Source organism: Tympanuchus pallidicinctus, unplaced genomic scaffold (genome assembly GCF_026119805.1).
Source record: "Tympanuchus pallidicinctus isolate F22 unplaced genomic scaffold, pur_lepc_1.0 scaffold3, whole genome shotgun sequence".
NCBI lineage: Eukaryota > Metazoa > Chordata > Aves > Galliformes > Phasianidae > Tympanuchus > Tympanuchus pallidicinctus.
Window position 1 is genome coordinate 34,141,542 of NW_026294747.1, and position 20,656 is coordinate 34,162,197.

A 20,656-nucleotide genomic window follows, 5' to 3' on the forward strand; every position below is an offset into this window, starting at 1 on the left:
GCTGTTAAGCATAAGAAAGATACATTTGAAAAGGAAATGGAATTTTCAAATTAGCTGTATTGTTACTCAGCAAAAACAACATCAGTGCTGAAGAAAGGCATAAGCAAATATACAGAATTTATTATGACATGCTTAAAAAGATATTTGAACCTTCTTTCGGACCTTCTCCACTGCCACTCTTAAGTGCCTACGTCACTTGCCAACATTTTTTAGTCTGGATTTTGCGCATTTCTTCTATCCAGTGCTTTCCCTCCTTTGTCTGTGTACAGCTGCCATTCCACAGCCTGGACAGCAGCCTGACAGCACTCTGCCGTGCTGTCAGCAACCAGGCAAACTCTTCACTTTTCTGCCTGCCGCAGTAAAAAATGCAAGAGTGCTTGCACAGAATTTCTCCCATTTGTTACATTTGCTTGCCATAGTACCAAATAGCTAAGCAGGCATTTTCCTAATAGAAATGAGTATGTAGTTATGCAGAAGTAGTAGATTTTGAAACGTTATCAGAATTTGTAATGTGCTTTTCTTTCAGAGAGGCATATTAAAAGAAAACAATAGCAGATTGATCCCAAAGTGCTTTTGAACTTACTCTGTCCTCTGTTCGTTTCCCTTTTCCTAGGGGCAGTTGTGGCACACAACAGATTTCATCCTATCATCTGGTTCTCTGAGCCCCAAAATCAAACCAATCACCACAGCTGCTCTAAATAAAGTGTCTTTTCAATAGGTTATGATTCCAAATATTATTCAGCATTCTTCTGGCCAGGCACAAAGTTTGCCTTAACTTTTAACTGACTGCCTTCAACTTTGCAGTCAAAATTGCTGAGTAATTGGTGGATGCCAATAAGGGGAAAGCAGAATGTGACTATTGCTGATTTCTTTTGTTTTGATTACACTTGCTGCTCAAAACAAAAATACTTAACGTGGTTTTCATTAATTATGAAGCACAGGCAAAGTGTTAAATAGATAAATGTTGAAGCCTATGATAAATACTTGTTTATGTATCTATACGTAGACATTTTTATGCAACATTTGATACATGTTATGGAATATCTTCTACATTTTCTGATAGCCCCCAAATATTTCAGTTCAAGTATTTTGGAATACAATGGACTTTTATCTGACTGACTGGTTCAGCCTTTTTTGCTATCATGCTAAGAGAAAAATGATGGTGTGAATACTCCTCTGTTAAAATTCTTGCAATGCAAAAGTAGCTGTTTTAAATGCATTCGTTTTGAATTAAAGAAAAAAGTTCTGTTTTTTCTCTTTGTTTTCTTTCTCTAGGCTGAGGTTCAGCTATGCTATCTGGAAGCACAAAGAGATGCTGTTGAACAGATGTCCTTAAAGCTGTACAGTGAGCAGTACAACAGTAGTAGCAAGCGAAAGGAAGAGTTTGCTGATATGTCAAAAGTTCACACAGTGGGAAGTAATGGGTAGGGAACTATTCTTTTTGTTGTTTTATTCTCACTGATCTGTATTATTTTTTACATGATATACTCTTTCTTACTTCTAGTTAACTCGAACTTTTCTTCCTAGGTCATGAAGCAGTGAAAAACTTTGTCATATATTACTGCAAAAATTTATCTGTTCTAGATAAAGTACCCAAGTCATGGTTTGTTCATAGAACTCCCTAACATTATCTAGAGGCAATCCACTGTTTCAATTAAAAATAATTGTAATGCCTTTTCACTTCAGACTTTTCTCCTAATGTCTTCATTTCTTAGCATTTCTTAGCATATTACAAGGAAATGTCTTTATAGCTTGTTAATACAACTGCAAGACAATTCTCTGTAATAGTAATTATACTGGTGATTAAGGAATTTAAATATGGAGCTAAAGTGTATATCTTAAGTATATATATAAAATATGTATTATTTATGTAAATGTTATATATACACACATGTATGTAAGTGAAGTTAAAATTCCCAGTTTTGTACTTCTAGAAAGCAGCAATTCTAATTCTTTTTAAATTTAACTGTTTTCTTGGAAATTTGAGCAAAGAAACTTAGGTAGTTTCATCACAGAATAGGTGTCTTGAATGGCTGCCCCTCACTTTTTCACACTGAGAAGAATTTATTGTAGCTCTGGTTTTAAGAGTTTTTCTTTCACAAAATCATATTTGACAACTCTAAAGGTACACAATCATGGTATAGCTCAGGTTGGAAAAGACCTTAAAGATGATCAAATCCAAAGCAACCTAACCAAACTACCCGAACTCTAACAACCCTCCACTAAATAATGTCCTTAAGCATCACATCCAAATGGATTTTAAACACATATATGGATGGTGACTCATCCACCTCCCTGGCAGCCTATTCCAGTGCTTCACAACCCTTTCTGTAAAGAAGTTGCTCCTTGATATGCAACCTAAGCCTCCCCTGGCACAGCTTGAGGCCATTTCACCTTATCCTGTCACCAGTGAGAAGAAACCAACCCCATTTTCACTGCAATCACCTTTCAGGTATTCAAAGAGAGCAATAAGGTCTCCCCTTAGCCACCTCTTCCCCAGACTAAACAGCCCCAGTTCCTTTAGTTGCTCCTTGTAGAGCACATTCTCCAAGCCTTGTTGTCCTTCTTTGGACATGCTCTAGCACTTCAGTGTCCTTTCTGTATTGAGGTGCCCTAAAGTGAACGCAGTACTAGAAGTGGGGCTTCACCAATGCCAAGTACAGTCCTGCTCACCACACCATTCCTGATGGCCAGGATGCCATTGACCTTCTGGGCCACCTGGGCCCAGGTATGCTGGCTCATATTCAGCTGACTGTTCATCAGTACACCAAGGTCCCTTTCTGTCAGGCAGCTTTCCAGCCTCTTCTCCCCAAGCCTGTAGGGTTGCCTGGGGTCACTGTACCAAAATGCAGGACCCAGTTCTTGGCCCTATTGAAACTCATAGAGTTAATCTTGGCCCATCGATCCAGTCTATTCAGGTCCCTCTGTAGTGCCTTATTACCCTCCCAGTTTGGTGTCATCTGCAAACTTACTGAGGGTGCACTCAATCCCCTTCTGAAAATCATCAATAAAAATGTTGAATAGAAATGGTCCCAGTCCCAAGCGCTGAGCGACCACTCATGACTGGCTGCCAACTGGGTTTGATTCCACCGACCACAACCCTTTGGATCCAGAGAGTGTTTCATCCAGCAGAGCATATGCCCATCCAAACTGTGGGTAGCCAGCTTCTCCATTAAGATATTTTGGGGGACATCTCTGTCAGTTCATAATAGTATGCAGCAAAAGTAGTGATAAAGAGCTGGCTAGTGTACATCCTCATCCTGATATAAGATTTCTAGTAACCAGAAAATTCAGTAGAACTTTTACTTTCAACTTCATATGAAAGGAACATCACTGACCAAGCTGCTCTTCATCCTTGAAACTTCATTTTACAGTTGTTAACTCAATGTTGAGTTGGAAATAAAGTTTTATAAAATTACTAACTGTAAGGATAAATGAGTCTTGTAAACATCCCCTCTTATTATACAGAAAGATGACTGTTTTAGAAAAGTTAATGTAGGCTAATTATGTAGGATTACTTATCTGAGATCTTGATTACTTATGCACAAATCTGTCAGTTTCTCAAACACGCTAGAGCAGCTATTCCTAGTTATAAAAATAATTTGTTTAGAATTGATACATTTATGTATATAGATGTATACTGGGGTTAAGTATTCAAAAACAGCTTCTTATTTTGCAGCCAGAGTTGAATGTGAGCAAGATTTGAGGTTGGAATTTGGTGTGGTACACAGACTGTAAGACAGTAACAGAATTACTTTTCTTGAGGATAAGCCCTGCACTCCCAATGAAACTGTTGTATTTCAACAATTGTACTTTTTTTGTATGCTAGCTCTTCTTTGTAATTGCACCATTGCTTAATTTCTGAGGACAGTGAGTAGTTTTAAGCAAATACACCTCATAGATTATTGAGTAAAAGTACACTAAGTACAGTGGATTAGAATGCAGTTACTTCAAAAGTGGGAATCAACACTTGGGCAATATACAAGGCTTCCTTTATTGTCAGCTTGTTGAAAATAATATCAGAGAAGGCAAATAGTTTCCTGTCTCTCCTTCTCTCTCTCTTTCTCTCTTTCTCTCTTTCTTTCTCTTTCTTGCTTGCTTTCTACCAATTTTCAAAATTAACATGCACAAGGTACTCTAGTTATTATTAACTGAAACTACAATAGCATTAATAACATTAGAAACGTGTTTGGTTTATTGTTTCTCTGTTGAAATACTGCTAATTTTTTTAAATGGCATTGCTAAAGATATGGAAAGCTGAAATAGTTTTCAGTAGTTAGATAAATCAGCTTCAGTGGAACATGTACAATTGTTTGATCAGTCTGGTTTTTTTTATACTAGTGACAAGGCTTTTGTTAACTCCAGTTCTGGATGTTTGGAGATCTCTTTCTAAAGGGTATCTTTTTGATAAACGTGCGATTTTTTAGCATGTACCTTCTGTCTTGTACTACGGTGTTTGAGAAGAAACTATGCTTTACTTATTCACTAAGCTTTCAATGGAGAATCACATTAATCCTTTTAAGCTCCTTATTCTAATGATTTATTTTGTTGAATACCATAGTGATCCTCCTTTGAATTTTAATGATTGCTGGCTATTCAAGGATTCATTGTTTTGACTTCCTGTCCTTACCTTTGTTTCTTACATGTCTGTAGGGAACACCTGTCTAATACTGTATCTGGCCTTAGTTCTCACTGGCTTACCATATTCACTCAAGCCTATCTTAAGGCCTTAAGTTGAAATGCTAGCTACTCATCCATGAAAATAAATGTAGGATATTTACAGAGATAGGCAGATAGACAGCAGAAGGATGGCTGAACGGATTGAGTCATTTTTCTGTGAAAACAATATTTATATATGAATTGTATGGGAATTATTATTGCAAAGTTTACTCATTATGAAGTCAACACTTTAAAAACCATTAATCAACATTATCTGTGAAGGATTTCTATTTCAAAAAAATTTGAAGCAAATGCAATATGCCAACAGTTGTCAGGATTTGGCATCAGCCACTGAATTTAGGTCATGGCACTGGCTTAAATTGGATTTCAGTTTCCATTTTCCTCAACTCTGTATAAATACAGAATGTCTCTTTAGAAATATAACTAGGAACATCATGAGTTTTCAAGAATATATTATTCTAATACAAGATTTTAACAACTACACTGTATTTATGCATAATACATTTTGTTCCTTATCTACAGCCTTTTGGACTTTGATTCAGAATACCAGGAGCTCTGGGATTGGCTGATTGACATGGAATCCATTGTGATGGACAGCCATGACCTGATGATGTCAGAGGAGCAGCAGCAGCATCTTTACAAGGTTAGTGTTACCGTTACTGCCTTTACCTAGCTATAGAAGATCTGATTAGCTTGACAAGTCTTTCTCTCACAGGATATCGCTGCGTTCATTGTATGTATCATGGTGTCTATTAGAATTCCTTTCCCTGTCCCCAACCTCATTTCCATCCCCTGTGCGCTGACAGGCTGCACCGACATCATAATTGCAAGAAAGTTCCCTTTATCACATTCTATTTGGTGTAATTCTATAGAAGGACAAAGATTTCTCTTCAAGATGAATAGAAATAAATGAAATGGCATTAATAAATAGAGTGAAACAAAATGAAGGGAAAAAAATGAAATGGTAGCATTTCACAAAACGTGTTTTGATTGGAGCTTTCAGCTGAATTTTCATCCACCTTTCAGACCTCTTCTAGGAAGAAAGAAATTTGCCTTGATTTTGGTTTGCTGCTGCCAGAATACAGGACTTTTCCAATTTAATTTTTATTAGTTATCCATAAAGCAGTTGTTTTCATGTTAAGTCATCACAGTTGCCTTTTGATTTCAACAAAATGATTTTGGACTTGCATATTTATAATACAGTTTTCAGATATGTGTGTATGTTTATATACATACATATGCAGAGTTTCTTAGATTAATCATAGTAACCTTAACTGAGAAGCTTTATCACTTTTTTAATGTATGATTACATAGAGGAAGTTGTCCAAAATGAGTGATTTGATCCTAAAAATGTTTCAGGCTTCATTCTGCATTAGAGAAGCTACAGTCTATGGGTACTAAGGGTGGTGGGGAAAAGAAAGGAGGGGCTTTTGACAGAAATATCAGGCTGCAGTAAATCTTCCTCATTTAGGCAATTTTTATTGGAGTAATTCTGACAGTTGTCATCCTTGAATTGCTTTGAGCATATGGCATATTTCAAAGAGCAGATTGTGAATCATAAAAAATAAAATTAATAACTAACCACAGAATCAGCAACAGTATAATGACAAGAAACAACTACCCTCTAGCTTTTTTTTAATTTCTTTTCGAATAAATGGTACATTCAAGGTCAAATAAAAGTTGTTTTCTTTCTCTTTTGATAGCACGAGATGATAATTTATTAAACATAATTTAGTTTTCCCTGCTTTGATTTCTTATTTTCTTGATGGTCTTCTTGCATTTTGTTCTCTCTAATTTTAGTCCTTTTATTTAAAATATCCTATGAAAAAGGGTTGTTGAACAAGTTAAAATATGTTTAGGAATGGAAATATGCTTCAGATCTGAACTATTTTAGTTTGCAAGTGAGTTTAATTCAGTAATCTCTATTTCTTTGTCAATCATTTATTTTCACTACCGTTTCACTAATTTTTCCTATCTTTCTAAATACTTAATCAAAATAAATTGCACAGACAGTTCTTGTTCTTCATAAGTTCAGAAATAAGCAACATGAGAAGCATATATAAGCTTTTTGCAAGTCTAAAACAGCGTGTTTTGGTAGTGTCTGTTCTTATAAGACCAGCATGTACATGTCTAACCTATCTGTTAGTCTTAGTAGTATACTTAAAAAAAATATATCAATAAACATAAATCATATTCTAGGAAAAAAATCAACTCATAAATATGAAAAGCCACAGTGCTCATACAGCACAAGTATTTTAGGTGTTTAGGATACTTCCCTTTCTGATATCCAAATGTAGCCATTAAAAATAATTATAGATGGTCAGACTGGGATAAATATGTAGTGAGAAGAGGGCAGTAATCTATGAATTACTTGGCAGTAGAGGACGAAGGCAAAATGAGAAATATTGTTTGTGCAAGATGGGGAGTATTCATCTTTTATTATTACCAAATTCTGTCTTATGATACGTGTGACACTTCCAAAAGCAGGAGGTTTGAGACAGAAACTGTAACTTACGCAGCACACACTCCAGTACTGCTTCCTGTGCAGAATCAACTTACTTGCTGTGCAGTTTCCCCAGCAAGGGCATCTGCTCAGTAGTAGAGCCCCTGTCTCAAAAGTCTGACCACTGCAAAACCTCTTGAAGAAAGATAGAAACAGACTGCTTATCCTCTTGACAGGGAATATTCTCTGAATACACCTTTATAGTGAAAGCAGAAAGCAAATTGTTAAGGAGCAAAAGGAAAGACTTAAACAACTGGAAATTTTCAGTTTGGTTAAGAAGTGGGTGAGAAGTGTCCACAAACCAGAATGAATATTTTCAGGTAATGTAAAAAGCCTGAGTGAATAGCATTAAGGTCTATTAGCCTTTCAAAAGAAAACAAAAACAAACAAACAAAAAACAACCAAACACACACCAAATAACCACCTCCCAAAAAAAAAACATTGAAAACCCCATAATTTCAGACCTTTAAAAGTAGACAAAAGGAAAAAAAAAATCTACTCTAGCAAAAAATTAGAGATCAGATAAATCAGTAGCTCTTTATTATCCTTAATTTTTGAGATTCAAGTAACAGAAATGTCTTCAGAAATGCCATTAATAGGTGGGTTGTTCTTTGTTTTGTTTTGTTTTTTAAGTAGTCAGAATCAGATGTGACACCCTATTGTTTTTGAAGTTTTATATAAGATGGTGGATGATCTAATACTCAAAGCCATTGGCCACTGTGAACAGCATCTTTCTACTCCATGTGGAAAGAAATCTGTAAAGAGATATTCAGGTAGCTTTTATTATCAGAATTCCTCAGTGTTGTGGGGTGTCATGAAAACACAGGTCTTGCTTTTGTCATCCTTACCAGTTACAGTTTCAAATATGAACTTTGTAATGGCACTGCATTTTGGTGGATTCTCCTAAACCCACAGATTTATCAGTAATTGAGCTGATAAGTAATTGCACCTGTAAGCCAGCTCAGCAAACTGCCCATGGCACGGATCTGGCTGTGGTATCACTGTTACCAACAGTGATCATTGCCCCTAAGATGTCCATGAATGGGATGGAACAGTGGTAGCACAGGTAAATCAGAAGGGAGAAGCATACCTTAAAACAGTTTAACATAATACATAAATGCTAAAATTTCATAAAGGAAAATAAAATACATTTTTATAGTTAGATTATTTTCCTAATACTCTATTTTCAGATTTAATACACATTTAATTCTCTGCTTAATTTTGTTTTTTAATATTTTGGTAGCTACGTGGTTTTTTTATTAGGATCCTTATTATCTCTCTTTAACCAGGTTTCATTGTGCCCTTAATATAAGAGAAGCAACACAGCTATTCCTTTTTTTTTTTTTTTTTTTTAAACTCTGAATATGTACACTGACTTCCTCACATTTCTAACTTCAGTGCAAAGACATGCAGAAATAGAAAACTATTCTTCCTTCATTTTCCTCCCAGTGTTCCCCTGCAGCTCTAAAGGATTTCAGCTTTACACACTTAAACTAATGATTTTGAAAATTAACTGGTGTGTGATGGAATGGCAGTCGCAGACCACACAGCTGAGAGTTAATCTGTCCTCCAATGCTGTATCTATTAACTAAGAAAATCTTAAAGAAACATTCCTTTTTTTTTTTTTTTTTTTTTTTGGACTCTCACTTCTTTGTACTGCTGTAACAACTCAGTTTAATGCCTAATGTATTATGTTTATTTCATTTTAATCTACTACATGTGAGCCTGATCTCATAAGCTCTAAGTACACAGAACTTGCATTGACTTCAGCTGCATTCATATGCCGTTACCAAACGATCAAACCCAAAGAATTTAAACTCTGCTAATTAGCCCTTTAGTGAGAACTTGAGTAATTCTGTACCTTGAGTGTTCAAAACTGAAGCAAATCTGTATTTACTGGAACTGGGGAGATTAGAAATGAGTATACTATGCAGAAAAGTTAATGATAATTCTTTCCATTTCCCTCAGAAGATTAATTGCAAAACTTAATTGTGTTAGATTAAAACCCCATTTAAATAAGTACAGTGTGATTGTTCAGACTGTAGGCATGTTCAGAATAAAATTAACTAAACATTTTAAAATATCAAATAAATTGTATTTTTCTGTTTGGTTACAAATGATGGATGCTGTTCTTAATACAAACTGCATGAGCTGTGTAAGACTTGCACTTAAAAGTTCACAGAGAACACGGTGAGAGCAGGAAGAAAACCTCTGTGGTAGCACAGAAATTGTGAAGAAATGCATTTGGTGTGGCATTCGGGCAGGTTAACTGCAAAACTGCTTGCTTTGCGGCAAGCAGACCCCTGGTTTGAATCACATTAAAATACATATCAAAAGCTGAGGATACGCTTCAAACCAAGTGGAAAACTGCGCAAGGTGCTGCTTCTTCCTCTGGGTGTGCTGCTGCTCCACTGCCCGCCCTCCTGGCACGGCCTGGGCAGCCCGAGTGGATCAAACAAACCCTGCTGAAAGTTTCCCTCATTTGCATCACTTCTAGACAGCCCTGTCGTACTCTTTGCTGACAGGAAATCACTGTCTTTGTCACCTTTTTTCACTGATCTCCTTTTGGCAGAGATCGGCCATGTGACCAGGATTAATCACAACAGTTCTGGCTCAGAACTCAATGACATGTTTTCCTCAGCACTTCAGCAATGGTGTAGAGGAGTCAGTAGGAAATGACTACATTAATTTCAGAGTGAAAAGATAATTAACACTTAAGGAGTAGTGCTATAACCTATGGAGCTGTTATTCAAATTAAAACTAATTTATTGAAAACTTGTGAAAAAAAAACCTGTTCTTTAAAGCAACTGTTAAAATAATCTTGCAAGTGTCCCCAAGTTTAACATGAAGAACAAACTATATTTAATGCCAAGTATAAATACTGAGAAACTTCCACATTTGAAACTGGAGGCTGAAGTATGTAAAGTGCTTACTTAGATGATATGAATAGGATACTGGCAAACAAAAGCAGCAGTGTGCTCCTCGAATGCTGTGCTTAAAGGAGTTTCCTTGGCAACAGAAATGCAGTTCCAAAAGTAGACAGAACTTTCCTCAGAAAACATACTATTAATAACAACCTTCCGGAACAACTTGGAACAATTTGACTACTTGGCAATAATAATGCCAAGTGTTCTGCAAATTAATCTAACACATAACAGTTGTATGTTTCTCTTGCCTGTAATTCTCCTGAACCGGAGGGCTGAGTTTTCTTCAGGCAGAGGATATGAATGTGTGAAGCAGTTCCAAATGCTGCAATAGAAAGAGGGCTCAAATAGCAGAAGCCTAGAAGGATCAATTTATGTGCTTCATATCATTTTAACTTGTAAAACAGATTAGTTTAATTGGATTACTTTGTTCCATTTAAAATGAGTCCTGCGTACCTACTGAAGCTGCATTGTGGTTCAGTCTTTATTTCAAGCAGATTTTCTGTATAAAGAAAACTTATTAAAAGATTAACAGCCTGAAGAATGATATATTTGGACAATATGCTTAGGGGATTGGTTATAAATGAGAAAGCGTGAAGATTTTTTGCTCCTACAATGCATATTGTGCAGGGTCCAGACGGCCTGGTCTCTAGTAATGTGTCAGTGGTGCACAGGGCAGCTGCAGCAGTCGGTGAAAAAAGATGGTGACAGGTATGGAGAAGAAGCTCTCAGCACACTGCAGGATTAAGCCCTTGTAGGTAGTAACTACAAATCTACTATGCGTGCAGTATTTCTAGGTATGTCATCATTTCTGTATGAGCCGAGAGAACAAACTAATTTTGGATTTGCCTTGCTACTAAGAATCATTAGAATTCCACTAAAGGCCATAAGTTTACTAGGCAGGCAAAGTAGACTCTGCTACTGCCTTGACTTTTCTTGAATTCGTGGATCTAAAGGTTAAAAGTAATCAATATCTCATTGTGCAACCTGATAATAAGTAATAACCATGATGTTAAAATCTAAGTGATTGCAGATAGCATTTAGGTGTGTTGACCCATTTGGGAAGGTGGTTTTGATGTTTTTTTTTTCATTTGTGTGTTTGTTTTAGTTTGTTTTTGTTTTTTGTTTTTAATTGCAATTGGAATAGTTATTATAGTTAGCTAACAATTTTTTAAGGCTAGCTTGCAAAAATTGCCACCTTTTCAAAATACGTTTTTAATGCTATTAGCAAATCATGTTGCAAATTAAACCCCAAAGTGAAAGCTTTTCTCTGATGAAACTCATGTAATTCTTAAAAAAAAAAAAATAAAAAAAAAATTATTCCATTATTCAATAGTAATAGTAAACTGTAAATTACACCATGCACTTGTGTCTTTGTAAGTGGAGTGATATTTGCATTAATGTCATCTATTTTTTGCCTTTGACTCTGTAGTATGTTTTTAACAGTCACGCAGAGTAAAATAACTTTACTGAATTTTGCAGCAAACTTTAACTTCAAAATACGAATGAATTCCTTGCTATCTCTGGCAAATTCTGTATTTTAAAAAGCAGCAAATGAAATTGTTGTTGGGAAGAAATCTTCTTTAAAATAGATTAATTTTAAGTTTTAATATCTTGCATAAGTACAACAGGAAAACATTAATTACCATGCCAACAGAATTACAAATTAAATTTAAAGCGTGAGTAAAGAAGGAACAAGAAAAATATTCTTACATGTTCTTGGTTGCTTCCCTAATACATTTCAAATTTAAACAGGCAACTTCTAGAGAAAACTCCCTGTCTTTCCAAAAAAAGTGTCTTCATGTGTTTCCCAAGAATAAGTGAGTTTCTCCTATTTCTTCCCAGCATGACACTGAAGATGAACTTCACATTGTACCAAAGCAGTACTTACTGAAATTGTAGCAAAAGCCAGCACAGCTTTTGGAAGATTAAAGCAGTGTGTCTAGAATGAAAGAGGCATTGGACTTCAAACAAAAGTAAATGTGTACCACATAGCTGTCATCACCATTCCATACTACAGCTGCAAAATGTGGACAATTTACAGTCATCACGTCAAGCATCTTAGTCAACTCCACATGCTCTGTCTTTGTGCCCTTGCTGGTATAAAATGGTAGGATAAGGTCGCAAGCACTGAGACCTTAAAGCATTATGAAAGATTCAGTTCTGAAGCAACGCTCTGACAAACTCCGTTATGGTGGTTTGAGTGTCTGTGTCCAGCAGTATATTTTTTCAAACCATTTTCTGTTCATCAAGCATTTTAGTTCATTTTAGTGAGGAAATGGCAACTTAATTCACCGTGAAAGGATGATGAAATTACCACATTTGTTATTTTCTGTGTTCCAGGACTACATAGCATTCAAGGTAGAAAGTGCTGAAGATTGATCTCAGATATATTTAGTCATCAAGCTAGGATTTTCTAATAAAAGATGTTGTGCTTGTGTTGTTACACTTGCAATCAGACACTTGGTATGACAGTACTGGTGCTGCAGTGTTTTTCTTTGCTCTAAGCAGAGTAAAGAATCTGTATGATGTCCCAAAACATGGGCATGTTCTGATTTATGTTCTTAGCATGATCTCTCAAAAATTTATCCTTTTGTATAATGAACTTTAGATTAGGAGTATTTTCTTGTTTCCTGATAGACTAGATCATGTACAGACCACGTGTAAGTCCTAGAGCTGCCTACTGAGGCTAATACTTAATATATTATCATAGGTTTTAGGATTCTGGAGACATATTTTCAAAGTTGCGTGTTGAACTTGGCTTGTTTGGATTTAATAAAGTCAGTAGGAATTAGCTGACTAAAAGAATCTTATGCAGTCATTTTGGAATTTGCACTCATAATTGAGTCATGAAATCTCAAATACAATAATGTCAGATAAAGAGATCAGTCATCTATAAGGAAGGTTGAAGAAGCCAGGACTGATTTATCTTTATTACACTGTATCTAACTCTCTCTGCTGCTTTAGTCAACATTTCACTGCTGTTGTTCTGGGTTCCAAAATCATGTACTACCAATTAAGCGTATACAGGAATGTAACATAAAAGTGGCTCGACTGAGTCAAAGAGCAGTGAATCTTAGAGAATTCCCCAGATATTTTCCTTTCTTGGGGGAATCCAGCAATGCTGACCTGATGTGAAAGTAATGTTTCCTACCTCAAGTGGTTTCTCAGACCAAACTTTACATGGTAGAGAGCTGCCTTTTGTGTGACATGTGCAGTCTCTGCCTTTTACTAGTCTTCTTTGATGCCCAATAGTATTCATGTTGGAAGGCACAGTAAATAATATGTTAAAGTAAGACAAAATTCTTAATGGTATATGTGGATAGGTTAATATTTTTTAGCAACTTGGTAGATTGAACTTTTTTACTGGGATACAGATAAAAAATTCACTAGTGCTTTGGATGACAGTGAAAATATGTGGGGCAATAGTGTTACCCTATTTCTCACGTTGACTTGACAAGTTTAATTAAGTTTCCTATTTTTTTCACATCGTTCCGCAGGATAAAATATATGTGTATTTTCTGAAGTCATAGGAATTATGTTTTATCCATGATATTTTTCTTCATAATTGTAATACAGGAAATATTTTTTTATTTCCTCATTTCTCCTTGTGAGTATACCTCATAAGTAACTGATACTGTAGCGTTTATTTCAAAAAACAAAACAGAACAAAAACAAATGACCATACAAAAACCTTGTTACCAGGTTTTCTAGGTGAAACCCAAATTCACTAAGTCTCAATTAACTTGAAGTTGCGGTACCTTCAATTTATATCTATCGAAATAATAAAATATATGTTACAGTGAACTATATCAGCTTACTATCTTCAGAAATTTTGCTTTTATTTTTTACATAAATATACATAAGATATATATGCTCTTTATGTATTTTATACAAAGTACTTTTGTTTATTTGTAATGTTTTTAAACTTCTTTACAAGTTTACATTTACGTGATTGTTTTGCAATGTTTTTATATATTTTAATATATTTTACTGGAAGTGTCTACAATATTTTGTGCTAATTTCTCTTTCTATCAAGGTAAAATAGGCAATCATTATACATAATTTTATTCATAGCTGTTGCAGCTGTAGTTGTATTTGTCCATTGGGTCTTAGGGTTGATTCCACCCAACTCCCATGGCCAGTGGGAAATACCTGTAGCCTTTTGTGGATACTGACATTTTAGCATTGCAGAAAACACAGAAAACAGTTGCTATAAGACTGCAGCAATCATGAACTATAAATATTAAAATTTGTCTGAATGGAGAGATGCTTTTGGGAGAAGACAACAGTTGCTCCCTTCAGTCATCGTTGTTGCAGAATGATGGGTACTGTTAAGATGTGCAGAACATACTCCATTTGTGTCACAGAGCAGATGAGCAGCATGTCAGAGACTGCAGAGAAAGCTATGGGCAGCTTATAGCCTGAACAGTGATCCAGTGGGAGAAGAGTCATCTGTGAAGACTAATTTAGATTTCTAGACTAGACCAGTCTTTAGGAAATGGAGGTTCTTCCAAGGGGTAATTCAGGGTAGAAGCTTGAGCTAAGCACTAAGATAGTTTCAGGAAAAACCTTTTCTCTCTTATCTCTCTCCACTGATTGTATAAAGAGGTTATGAAGATCAGCCTCACTCAACATTACCTCTCACTGGCTTTCTCTGTTATCATGAAAAGAGGGTTTTTTAGTACCATTGTGTCATGTCTGTGTTTGAAACCCTGCTGTGATACATGCCGAATTTGACAGACATTACACTGGAGTTTGATCATCTCTGCTGTACCAATTGATTTTGCTTAGAAATGGGAGATGATGGATAAAGGATTTCTGTTAGAGATTTTCATGTGGTAACGTTATAAAGATGAACATTTCACTTTTTGAATGAACTGTTTAGATAGACATACATGGTTTTTGCTGGCTATCATCAAGGAAGACTATGTGTCTTCTAGGGGAGAGGAAGAACAATAATTCCTGGGACCTCTTAGATTCTTACAGTGTGTGGAGAGATCTAATAACTACCATCAGATATGAGAAGTAGTTAGTCCCATGAACTTTTGGGAAGTTCATGTGTATTGTTTTGTTTTGATTTTTTAACAAGTGTATATAATTTAAAGTTAGGATTCATTCTTCTCCAGCAAGTCAGTAGTCAAATCATACTGCGAGTATGGAAGACTTTTGCCTTTCTCTCCTTCCTCTCCTTCCCCCCAAAAAATTAACAGAAAAGCTTTTTTTCTTAAAAACAGAAAAATATGTGGTAGTTGCTTATTGCTTTGGCTTAGATGAAAGAAAAAATTTAGAACTTCTACCTGATTTAATCTGAAATTTTAATGTTTTGAGTGTCATTTTTTTGTTTGCTGTCTAGTAGAATGTGTAAGGTGTTAATGCCAGACTGCCAGAATCTGTAATGAGTAATAGTTAAAAGAAATAATAGATGAGGGGGAGAGAGGATAAAAGCACTAAAGAAAATTGCCCCACTTCCACCTTTGCTTCTGTGTGCTGGGCCTTTCTGCCCACTCCTCCTTATAACATTAATGGCTACATAGTCTCTCTGTAGTTAGTTTCCTGGATAAGCAGAGAATGAAATTCACAGGGTACCTACTGAAATTACAAAGACTTTGAAGGTACATACTTTATTCAGTTTTATTAAATATACAGAATGATGGTTTTGTAAATACAGTCAAACAACAGTTCCTCATTAATCCACATGTTCCCACTGCAGATCAGTAACTCATTTAGTGTGATCAGAGGATTAGACACAAGGCAGCAGGTGTCATTGCACATGAAAACTGGCCCCTTATGCCCACCAAGTCTTAAGAGTCTTAAGTACTAAATAAGGAGTCAGTTACAGTCTAGTCCTTTCCTCTTACTTCCATAAAATAGCATACGAGATTTAAGACAACAGTCACCTTAGACAGAAAAGTACTCTCTGTGAATACCAAGATAAAACACACCTAAATCACAGCTTGCCATGACTCTGGGCACCCAGAAAAGTGGTACTCCAGACAAAAAGCTCTGCTTTGAGGAAACAGAAAAAGTGGCTTAGGATTGATTAGAATGACACAAATACGTTTAAGTAAACATAAAACTGTAGAAAGGTTTTCTTAACCAATAGCAGAAACAGAAAATGGAATTGGTATGGTGCTGGGATCTAGAGCGCCCATGTGTAACTGGAAACATAAAACATTTCTTAATTGGAGGGGGGAAGATTTAAAAGTAAAGCAAGTCTAATATATGCTTCCAAATAGTGCCCCAAATACCCAGAGAAGTGCCAAAAGACAAACAGAAGAACATACGCATAGATTTAAGTCAAAAGAACCTGTGAAGCGGGTTTGGATCAGCTGAAAAGACACATGTTTTAGTGCAACATATGCAGTGTAGCAAGCAACATATGAAGTATAAAGAAAGAATGTTCTTAAAAAAAGAACATGTAGGCAGATTAAATATTGCAGATACCTTTGAAGTTAAATATTGTGGCTGAAACCATTAAGAATTTAAGGTTTTAATGAAGATATCTGTAATGTAACTTAAGCTGATCTGAAGATTCTTAGTGTTCTGGTAATGCCGAAGGCTGCCAGACATTCAATTGCTATATTTGCAACGATGCTATTAGATCAATGACTAATTTGATACCAGCTGGATTGTGGAGCCAGCTGCAGTGCAACACTGATAAGGATCAAAATTAGACTGGAGAGATGCAACCAAGCACTGCAGATGTGCAATTAAATCATGATGAGGCCAGTTGATAAACGTAGTCAGTCAATAAAGAAACCCTGAAATGAGAGGACATCATCACTTAAAGTTTACAGTAATTGTTTTATAAGAATTCTGCACATCAGTAGCCACATGTCTGTACAAACTCTGGTTTCAATTGCAAAACAGTATGCAAAAGAAACAGGATAGTTGCTGTGTTTCCTCTCTAGCATTCTAGATGAACACAACATGTTTGAAGAAGAATAGAACCTAGATGTTAAGCTGAAATTAGCACAAAACACCGCAGAATACTCAAATTCATAAGAACTGAATTCTGTTAGTTCAGTGAAACTTCTGAAAAAGTGGCAAAGTAGAGATCATGTAGCTACAGAAATGAAGGCGGAGTAGATAAATAATCAGACATTTAGTGGTCAGACAGCACTGGAGTAACTTGATCCCCGAATGACTGAGCAATATGCTGAAAGCCTGAGATGTATTACTTTTTTTTTTTCTTTCTCCTGAGGCAAAGCTGTTCACATGATGTCACAAACAAACTTATTGATCTGAATGAACAACATTGCCACTGTTTTGTTTTGCTACATATTTTGCCAGATATCTGCAGGCTTTTATAATCTTCGGTCTCAGCCAACTCAGAGAGGAATTCTAGTAGACTAGGTGCTGAAGAAATTTCTGTTGCTTTAGTCACTAGCTGGTGGCAATAAAGGGAAAAGTTGGAAAAATCTCAGTCACCTGTGAGTGACCCCTATTCATTTTTAGAGGAATTTGCTGGTAGCCCTGAGAAACCAGAAGCCTCTCAGGAAACAGGCAGAACACTTGACAGGACTACTCAACCTTTCACAAAGATGAGTAACCATTTTTGCCACGGTCAATACAAAATAATTCAGGTAAAGGACAAAGAGCAAATAAAAGGGGAAAAATATCTAACCCCCTAAACTGGAAATATGATATCATCTTTTAAATAATGCAAGTATTTCAAGAGACTAAGCTATGATATTCTTCTTTAGAGAAGTGAGATATCCCTTTTACAGATCTACAAAGATTTACAAAAATCTCCAAGTGATCTAGAGCTCTCTTAGTAGGTCCTCTATTGCTGTACCTCACACCATAGCAGAAATAGTGAATGAATGTAGGGATAAGTGAAAGTGAAAGTAGTGCTCCTTCCAACATAGATCCTCGAATGCAAATAAGGTTTCAGTGACAACCAGAAGCTAGATTACAGCAGTGAAAACTATCTTATGTGACCCAATTCTTATTTTATTGCTGTCTTAACCTAGGTGTGGGAGAAGCACTATAGATAATAAAGTTCTCTTTCCTTCATTTGTCTTTGGACCTTAAAATGGTAGCTTCAGTGAGTACCTTCTACACCTGAGACTCACTTTATATACTCTGATAGTGCTGCAAGGAATAGGGGCTCCTGGATCACAGTTAGGAGATGGATTATTGAAGAAAATATTGTGCCTCAGCTGATCAGTGGTATCTTACTTCTGCAAACCAAAGGTTTCTAGCTCTGAAATTAGTGAAACTATGAATTTCTATCTCACCCAGTAGCAACAGCATAACTTGCTCCCTTCATGTGCACAAGGCACTCTAATTGAGACAATGTACTATGTGTTAAGTAATGAGTGGTGTGTACCTTTAAGACACAACCTGCTGTCTCCTGCTGCACATGGGCCCACACTTCCCTTTTTTTTCCCTGTATCAAATGGTGGGTGTATTTCTACTAAATAATGAACAGCACTGAGTCCTCCATAAAAACTCATCAACTTGGTACGTTACTTGGTACATGTGCAAAGCAAAGAGGATACAGTTTGCTTAAGGACAAATATCTGTGTTTAGTTCAATTGTATGTAAGATACATATCTATAGACATGTATTTTGTCTAACACCACAAATACTGAATAAGTGAGCTTAGCTATTCCTGGCACATTTCAAAGTTCTGGAATTAAAATGTTAAACAATAAAATATGTATTTCATGGCAAATGTTTCTGTTTGGCTCACATTAATTAAAATACATCTCTTCCTGTTCAAAGAAAGATTAAAAGGAAGATAGAATATTGCTAGTCAACAGCAACAGGCAGCAACAAACAGAATTAGGTGAACTAGATGTGCAGAGCTTTTTGCATCTTCTTTAAAAACGGTGTGTCCCATAATCTGTTTCTTGACTGGATGGCAAGGTATTCTCCCTTGGAGGACTAGCCATTTGCAAAGACATTGCTCTGCATGGCCATCATACATCAGCAGCTAAGAAATTCTGACCTTAGTGCTGAGGCATGCTCAAATGGCAGCTAAAATGTTCTGGTTCATCTCAGCATGTTTAAGCAGTGAGGAAGTATGTTTTCTGCACTTTACCCAGATGAATTCATGCTAAAAAATGAATCTTCTACATGCTTCATTCCCTTCAAACTAGTCTCTAGATTATTATATTATTATCATAACTTGCATATTGTATAAGGCTATTATGCTCATAGGTGCCTTTTTATGTTCAGAAGAACATTTCTTCACCGTGTGGATAACCCAACATGTAGAGGTACAACAATGGCACATCTTCTGATGTTTTAGACATTTGGTGTGATTAAAATCAGCATGGACTGTTTGGATCATGCATGCAATTCATTTATAAATTTGTTCTGGAGAAAGGGCTTCCAAGAAATGGCTTTAATATTGATATTTATGGTTCTTTAAGGCTAAAAATAGCCCAGAAAATGTATGCTGCTTTACTTTCTAATGCATTCTAAATTATTCTCTCCTGAAGAATATGCTTCATTTACAAGTTCTTCAGAGGTTGCTCTACCTTTTCTTTTAATTATTTGTGTAGTTATATAGTCTAGCTTGATGACTTAATCTATCAGGTCCAGAATTTGCTATCCTAGTACTATAGATTTTAATATCAGCAGATCGTAATGAAGTAAATCTCCAAACCATGTAGTCTCCCATTTTCTGATCCTTAGTTGTCAGATCATTCAACAGCTGAGGATCTTTCCCAAGTCTTGACCCTAACTTATCTGTTCAGGTGTCTCACCTACTTGTCAGTAGCCAGCAGTTGCTTTACATTTCATACCAACATTTTTAGGTCTGAACGTACAGTATCAACAATAGTTTGCACTGATACCTGTTGTCATTGTTTTGTATGGACAATAAGATATTTTGATCCAGATCTGTGTGCACAGTCATCTCAGTTCCTGTGTCTTTTAAAGCAATGGGCTGGCCAACATGTATTTGCGTACCCTATGATTAAGCTTGCCAGAGAAACTCCTGAGAACACTTGTAAGTCTCATCTAGGGAATTGACAGATACAGTGGGATAGGCTGATGTGGAACCTTATTCTATGAAGTGATATGGGTAAAGCCTAGGAACTTAGCTGCTGTGGACCTTTAGCACACGAATCATTTGCCAACCAACCTTGGTATCTTGTCTCATGCAATGACCACTCCCTGAAAATTTAAGATAAAGCAAAGAAAAAAATCTCGTTTGTATATCCTTATTTTATTTCCAGTAGATTTAAATGGATGGGGTTTATGCACTTACTTCATGTCTGTTTTTCCTTTGAGTGGTCTTCTAATTTTCTTTTAAATGGATAATTAGCTTCTTTGACCGCCAGGTGGCCTGCTACACTGTGTTGTTCACTGTATGCCTGGACTCTCGTCTTGGGAAGGGCATACAATAATATTTATTAAAAATTCTGTTGTTAGATAATGTTATTCTGTGACTGTAGGTGTGAAATTTGTAATTTTACCTTGGTCTTTTTTTTTTTCTGGAATGTAAATGTATTGTAATGTAAATGTATTCATATTAGTGGGACTTTATCAGAACTGTTTAAGGTTGCAAAATTAACAGATATGTAGA

The 20,656-nt window shown here is 36.0% G+C and overlaps 1 protein-coding gene across 3 annotated transcripts in view; it reads left to right on the forward strand.

Moving 5' to 3' along the window:
• Positions 1–20,656, forward strand: part of AKAP6 (A-kinase anchoring protein 6) — a 272,758-nt gene that overhangs the window by 184,138 nt on the left and 67,964 nt on the right. For all 3 annotated transcript variants that reach the window (XM_052694146.1, XM_052694147.1, XM_052694148.1), the window contains 2 exons: positions 1,276–1,424; positions 5,203–5,323. In XM_052694146.1, coding sequence (XP_052550106.1) covers positions 1,276–1,424; positions 5,203–5,323 — 270 coding nt within the window. The remainder of the gene's footprint in view (positions 1–1,275; positions 1,425–5,202; positions 5,324–20,656) is intronic.